The sequence below is a fragment of the Primulina tabacum genome, chromosome 16 (assembly GCF_025594145.1).
Source record: "Primulina tabacum isolate GXHZ01 chromosome 16, ASM2559414v2, whole genome shotgun sequence".
Taxonomy (NCBI): Eukaryota; Viridiplantae; Streptophyta; class Magnoliopsida; order Lamiales; family Gesneriaceae; genus Primulina; species Primulina tabacum.
The window spans coordinates 18007030-18014306 of record NC_134565.1 but is presented as its reverse complement, the minus strand read 5'-3'; the positions used below and the strand labels follow the sequence as shown (position 1 = coordinate 18014306).

Below are 7277 nucleotides of genomic sequence, written 5' to 3'. Positions count from 1 at the left end.
AGAATCAGTTCTCAAGGATAGGGGAAGAACAATCAGACCCAAAGGCAAGATGACGTGTTCTGCAAACCCATACAGCGGGGTGGATATCGGCTCAAACTCAAATCCTCCCATCTTTATTTGATCCAACGTGCTCTTGAACAAGACGTTCACAGAGCTTCCATTATCAATAAATATTCTCGCCACATCATAATTGGCAATGGTGGTCGTTACCACCAAGGCATCGTTATGTGGAGTCACAACGCCTCGGAGGTCTTCCAGCCCAAAGTTGATGACGGGGTCTTGTGGTAAGTCTGCACCCCTATATATCTCAAAGTTCTCCAACCTTCTCCCATGTGCCTTCCGAGCTCGCCCAGAGTCTCCATCAGTAGCACCCCCCGAGATCATATGAATCATTCCTCTCGTAGGGTGATTATCCTCATTCATTCCCCTCCTCAGTTCGACGAGCTCCTGAGGGACATCTTGACATCGACCTTCCCCTCTCTGCTCCCCGATCCTCTGATTTATCCATGGAGGGCCTTGACCACGCCTAGGGGGCGAGCGAGACCTTTGTCGACTCCTGAATGAGGATCCTTCTCGTCTATCCCGTGAAGGCAATCTAGCACTGCACCCAACCCTTCGCGACTTCTCCCACCTCCCCGCGGGCTCCCTCACCTCCATCACCTCGTCCCGACTCCTATCCAGAGGAACATGGAATGAGAATTGTCTTCTACTACTAGTTCTGTCTTTCTCTCTTTCCCCCGCACCCCTCTTACTTCCTCCTTTCTCCGCTCCCTCAACGCTACTTCCTCCGGGCCATTTATCCATCCTTCTGTACCGTTGGGCATCTTCCAAGTTTACATATTTCTCAGCTCGAGCCAACAGATCATCATAGCTCAACGGAGGCTTCTTGACCAGCGACTTGAAAAACTCCCCTCCCCTCAGTCCTTGTGTGAAGGCACTTATCATGATGTCAGGGGTAGCCGCTGGTATTTCCAGCGCTGCACTGTTGAAACGCTGGACAAATTCTCGCAAAGTTTCATTCTCTTGCTGTTTCATCATGAACATGCTCAAATAATTTTTTTGGTGCCTCTTGCTGCTAGCAAATCAGCGCAAGAAGGCAACTGAGAAGTCCTGAAAAGAACGTATAGAGCTGGGCTGCAAAGTGTTAAACCACTGCTGGGCTGACCTCACTAACGTGCCCAGAAACACCCTGCACCTGACTCCATCCGAATATTGGTGCAACAGAGAGGCATTCTCAAACCTCCCCAAGTGTTCCTCGGGGTCAGTATGTCCATCGTACTCTCCCACATTCGAATGTCGAAAATTTGGAGGTATCCCTTCTTCTAAAATGGTTAGTGAAAAAGGACTTCCTCTCTTGGGTGTCGGCGCTCTGCTCCCCAACTGCTGCCTCAACATCTGTATTTCTTTCCACATCTCCTCTATCTCCGGATTTTCCTCACTTGGGAGGGGTCGCGTCTCCTCCCCCCACTCTGACTGCCCTCCACATTCTCCTCTTGCTCCTGGCGAGCGGCTTGCTCTTCTACAAACATAGACTCTTTATTCCTCTTCATTGCCTCATCCACTGTCCGGGTGATAAATTGGCCCAGCTGTTCCAAAGTCAAGTTCCCAACATTCTCATTGGGATGGGTTTGCTCGACCCTTGTATCCTGAAGGGGCTGCTCGGTTCTTGTCTCTGAACGAGGTTGTTCCTGTCTCGTCTCGAGACGCGGTTGTTCCTGTCTTGTCTCAACATGAGACTGTTCAGGTCCCCTTTGAGGACGCGATGATGCTGAGGTAGCTCTTCTACTTCCTTTCCTGCCTACCATCTCTACGTCTCAACTCAAGTTTTCCCACAGACGGCGCCAAGTGATACTCACGGGAAATTTAGGGTCCGCTCCCAGCAAGTGTCACTAGTGCAGACGTAGGGTTTTGAAATTGTCCTGAGCATGAAATCACGAAAAAGACCGTTAAAGCGGGCCAGGAGGGTGTCCTGGCGTAGCCCCTCCGACGCTCAAGTCAGTGACTGAGGATATATAGGGGGAGCAGCTAAGGGTGCTGGTGAAAACAATATAGTGAATGAAATATCATACGCTCAAACCTGGTATTTATAAGAGAATACCTGGGCCCTTGATGGGCCTGTCTTCCATTTGGGCTAGAGATGGGCCAGGGATAATGGGCTCATCCATGGGGTATCAATTACCTTTACCAAAACCTTATCTCTGAATTTGACTTTGATTTCCAGGTTTAAATTCATTTTTTACTTACATCATTTACTTCTGAAAATCCTGTTGATCCAGTGGGTCGGGACTTGTGATTTCTCATTAGCAGCTCGTTGTTCTTTTACGCCACAAGAAGACATGCGAATATCTCGCAAATCCACACATTCTATATTTTTTATGTAGATTTATATTTTATGCGTGAAAACTGGAAAATTTTTTCTCAAGCATTTCCGATTCCATAACCTCATGTCCACAAAATTTTAATTGTGAGATTATTATATACATCGCCGAATTGTAATCACTAACTTTCGTAAAATCTTGGAATCTTAACGTATTCCATTCATCACGGGCGGTCGGAAGTATAACTTTTCTTATATGTTCAAATCTTTCTTTTAATCCTTTCCACAGAGCTATGAGATCTTTTTAGATGAGTTATTCACATTTTAAATCTTCATCAAGATGTGGACACAAAAATATTATAGTTTTTGTTTTTTCTTGTGATGAAGATATACCATTTTCTTTGATGGTATCGCTTAGACCAAATGACTCAAGGCATTTCTACATCAAGAATCCATGGAATATAATTTTTTTCCGTAATATCGAGCGCAACAAATTCGAGATTTACCAAGTTTGACGGGGATGGTACTAGAAAAATAACAATGCATTTTATTAGTTAAGTTCTAAATCTATTAATATGACAATTAAAAGTAACAGATAAATTATTAGTACAATAATTCTTAAAAATAAAGAAAAACGCGAGGCAGATATTCTCTGATAAATACAAGACTAGTGAATATATTAACTAAAATAATTATACAAAATAACCTTGAAAGAACCATCTTCTTCTTCTTCGAAAATCTCGATGATGAAATTTTTTAGGGATGAAAAGTAAGTTTGGAGTGATTGAATGTGTTTGTGAAGTCATATTTATAGGGTAAAAACTAGCTGTTTATGACCGTTACATAATTAAAAAATAAATGTATGTATATGTAAATTTTATGATAATAATATGATGTATATAATAGTTAATCATTTTTAAATAATTATGTATATCATACCATAATATTATAATGAGGTGTCACAGACTCCTTTTATATAATATTGTGACATTATACAAATATATATATAATTATTATATAACGCAATAAAAATATATATAAACAGTTAAATAATCATATCACGTTATTATAATGAGGTATCATAGACTTCTTTTATATAATAACATTATATTATTCAAATATATATACACAATAAATAAACAGTAACACAATAAAATTATATAAATAGTGTAATAATATAATCACATCACCTTATTATAATGATGTGTCATAGACTTCTTTTATATAATAACAGATATTATATATTAAATATATACATAATAAAAATAAATAAATAGTAAAATAAATATTCTTATTTTTGAATATTATTACTTTTTTCTTGTGTTTTGGAGCTTGGAAAATGTGGAGAACCGAACTTTCGAGTATCGTACTGTTAACGTGTTAAAAGTACAAATTTACGGTAAAAAGAAAAAATCTCAAACTCAAAAAATATATTAAGCTACACACTTTATAACATTTTCTCTCTACTCGAATGTGATTTTCTTCACAAATTGAGAGACTTATTTATAGAATTTTTTTTGGAAATAATCCAAAAACAAAACCATAAACACACACTAATTTTCAATATTTACAACTCTTATTTTCAATATTCAAATATTTCAATTGTTTTATTTTCAAAGAGTCATTTTGTAATATAATTTCTTATATTATTATATTTATTGAACGACGGGTATTGATTGGATATAATTCATCTGTTTGAACCACTTTTATAATAAAAATTATAATTTTTATTTTCAACGTTCAAATATTTCAATTGTTTTATTTTCAAGAGGTTATTTTATAATATAATTTCTTATATTATTATATTTATAGAACGACGGTTGTGGATTGGACGGGTGTCGATTCGATGGAATTCATCCGTCTGAACCACTTTTGGAATAAAAATAAGAATCCGACCTCTGATATTTTTCAATTTATTCGATCTGTTACATTTGATTTTGATGAAATTAATAGTTCAAGAATGTTTTATGAGAAAAAAGTTCAGTTCAGTTTCCCAATCAGAACGCAGAAACCCTACGGGGGATAAGGTACGTACGCGCACACGGTAGCCGCCCGGCCCATACCTCAGCTCAGTTACTATTCAATCGTCTCCTCTTCTTGTTCTTGCTGGCCCCTCCACTCCTTTCCCTTTTCCTTGTCTTTTTCCTCGACTTCTGCATGCGAAACGGTCTTCAAAATCCAACGTTATTTCCTCTTCTTTCGCGCATTTTTCTTCTTTCAGATCCATTCTACCGTTTTCTTCTGTGCTTTTCTTTTTTCATCCATCAATGGCCGATGACATAATCTAGCTATTAAGACACTAGAAATATCCACACAGAAAGTGATTAAACAAACGGGGAATCTCGCGGAGATGTTAAACATGTGGAGGAATGCCGGAGGGAATCTGTTCAAACAGGCCTTTACCTCAGCTTTTTGTTGCTCCCGACGTGGACCCGTTTTCCGTTTCACCAGTCATTTCACCGGGTTAATGGGTTCATCATTTCATCGCTTCTGCAGCTCGGCCGTGATCGGAGGTGGGAGCCCGAACAGCGGCGGCGCTAATGAAAATACGATGACATATGCGGAGGCGAAGAGGCTGATGAGGCTGGTGAATGTTGGGGATTTGAAAGAGAAGCTTGGAAGGGAGGAAAAAGAGGTGATCTCCTACGAAGACCTCTTGAATGTCTGTGAGAGCTTAGGTGTCGCAAAGTCGGAGACGGAAGCCGCCGCATTTGCTCGGGTACTGGATGAGGCCGGTGTAGTTTTGCTGTTCCGAGACAAAGTGTATCTTCATCCCGACAAGGTTTCAAAACTCCTTTTTTCGTTAACTCAAATGTGGATTTGGGTGTTACGTTTTACTTCTTATGGTTTGATTCAGATTCTATATATTTTTGATGAAATAAATCTCGTCAATAATTTTTTTTTAAAAAAAACAGACTTAAGGATTTATCCTCTGACAGAAAATATAAAATAACATCCAATTGGATGCCTAGTCTGTGACATAAAATAGATCGTAGTTCAAGATGGATTGTCATTACTTAGATAAATTTCCAATAGAATTTCTCATAGATATTTGAAACCCCTGTGTTCATTGAAAAATCTGTTTGTTTCTTTCTTTCCAAAATTGCAAAGAAAGTGTCACTCTGTTGCTTTGAGGCAAGCTTGATTTTACTTTCATGATATGTGCACCTGGATTTGGGGGTTAAGGAACCCTCCAATTCATAGATTGTTGGCAAGACAGTTTTTAAATTTTTTTGTGCAAAGATTGATTGATCATTTGTTTCTGATGTAAGAGGATAAATATTCTGTTCGATGCTTTGGCTATGTGATTTGGTTGGCTAAGAATAACTTTGTATATGTTTTGATATTCGTAGGTGAAAGTTAATGCTACTGAATACTGATTGGGAAATATATTTTGAGCGCGTGCAAAAATGGAGCTTATGTTCAACCATTGTTTTGTTTCGTTTTAGATTTGGAAAATGCTAGATAAGAAAGCCTTTCATCTAGATAATCTTAAAATATGTAATTTCAATGTGAAAAAGTGGTGATTATGAGTTAGTAAGAGGGTGTTCTTTAGGTATTTAACACCAAAAAAAACAATGCAAGGCTTTCCATGATTCATAGAAATGAAAACATGATGTAGTTGAATTGTGTTAAAGTAGTTTTGTTTCGAATGTTCTTACATTTCAAATTTATGATCCAGAATGCACCTCACTTCTCTTTCAATCGTTTTACATTTAGGTAGTTGATCTTGTTAGGAGAGCGGTTCCCCTTGCTCTTCTACCCGAGGATGACCCGTGTAAGGATGAGCTCAAGAATCTCCAGGAGAAGAAGGAAGAAATCGATATGCTTGCTCACAAGCAAGTCCGCCGCATCTTGTGGACTGGATTGGGGCTTGCTGTGGTGCAGGTCGGACTCTTCTTTCGTCTTACGTTCTGGGAATTTTCTTGGGATGTGATGGAACCTATTGCATTTTTCACGACGACGACTGGGATTGTCATAGGCTATGCTTACTTTTTGGTCACTTCAAGAGATCCAAGTTACCAAGATCTGCTTAAAAGGCTCTTCCTCTCAAGACAGAGGAAGCTGATCAAGAAGCAAAATTTTGATATTCATAGGTTTATGGAATTGCAGAACAAATGCAAATTGAATGCGGATTCATGTGCATCGATCAAGAGGAGAACTGGTGTGGAAGTAGAACCTGATGACCTGTTACACGGTCACTAATATTGCAGAAATATAACCTGTTTTCTTTCTGCTTATAAATGATTTATTTGCATTTGACTTATATCTCCTAATTTCCTGAGGGTATATGCCAAAGTTCTTGCTGGCCGCCTCAGGTAAAGTTATCTATTTTCCCCCTTCTTTCTAGTAGAAATGAAAATTTGAAAGGTAAACCATACGGTAGTTCTTTCCTACGCTTCTTACCATTTGCTATAACATAATTTTGTATCTGAGATACCGATGTCACCTATATTATTTTAGTATATTACGAATTCATATGATCAAATTGGCCATGTTTTACTTCAAGTTCATTGCACAAGCAGATCACACCACCCGTCATGATAACTATGCAGAGTTCTATATTTATGGGGTAAATTACATTTTTGGTATTGTAATTTACACTTTTCTATTTTAGCCTTGTTAACGGTGAATTTTCTTTTTAGTTATGAAAATTGCATATTTTTTCATTTTTGGTTCTTGTAACGTCCAAAAGCTAACTAACGTAAATCACAATATCACATAAATGCAAATGATTTAAATTGCATATTTATTTTACTTAATTGATTTTAAATACTTAATTGATATATTTACATGTTTAAATGTTTAAAGTGCTTGACTTCATGAAATTAAAGGATTTTATCTGAATATTTGATAATAAGATGGGGAAAGGAGACCGGCATAACTAAGACGAAATAAATATTTTCAGCTTTCAAATTATTTTACGAGATGAGCTCGATTTTATCCGGGAAACCTGTTT

The 7277-nt window shown here is 38.0% G+C and overlaps 1 protein-coding gene across 1 annotated transcript; it reads left to right on the top strand.

The window, feature by feature from the left end:
- Positions 1–4600: 4600 nt before the first annotated feature.
- Positions 4601–6880, top strand: LOC142530000 (calcium uniporter protein 2, mitochondrial-like). The gene is made up of 2 exons (XM_075635749.1): positions 4601–5099; positions 6038–6880. The coding sequence occupies exons 1-2, from the start codon at positions 4668–4670 to the stop codon at positions 6521–6523; spliced, it is 918 nt and encodes a 305-aa protein (XP_075491864.1). The 5' UTR covers positions 4601–4667; the 3' UTR covers positions 6524–6880.
- Positions 6881–7277: the final 397 nt, after the last annotated feature.

Bases quoted from the DNA above. Each gene is read 5' to 3' on its own strand.
- LOC142530000 (XM_075635749.1), top strand. From the start codon at position 4,668: ATGTTAAACATGTGGAGGAATGCCGGAGGGAATCTGTTCAAACAGGCC. The intron at 5,100-6,037 runs GTTTCAAAACTC...TTTTACATTTAG, and splicing joins TGTATCTTCATCCCGACAAG to GTAGTTGATCTTGTTAGGAG.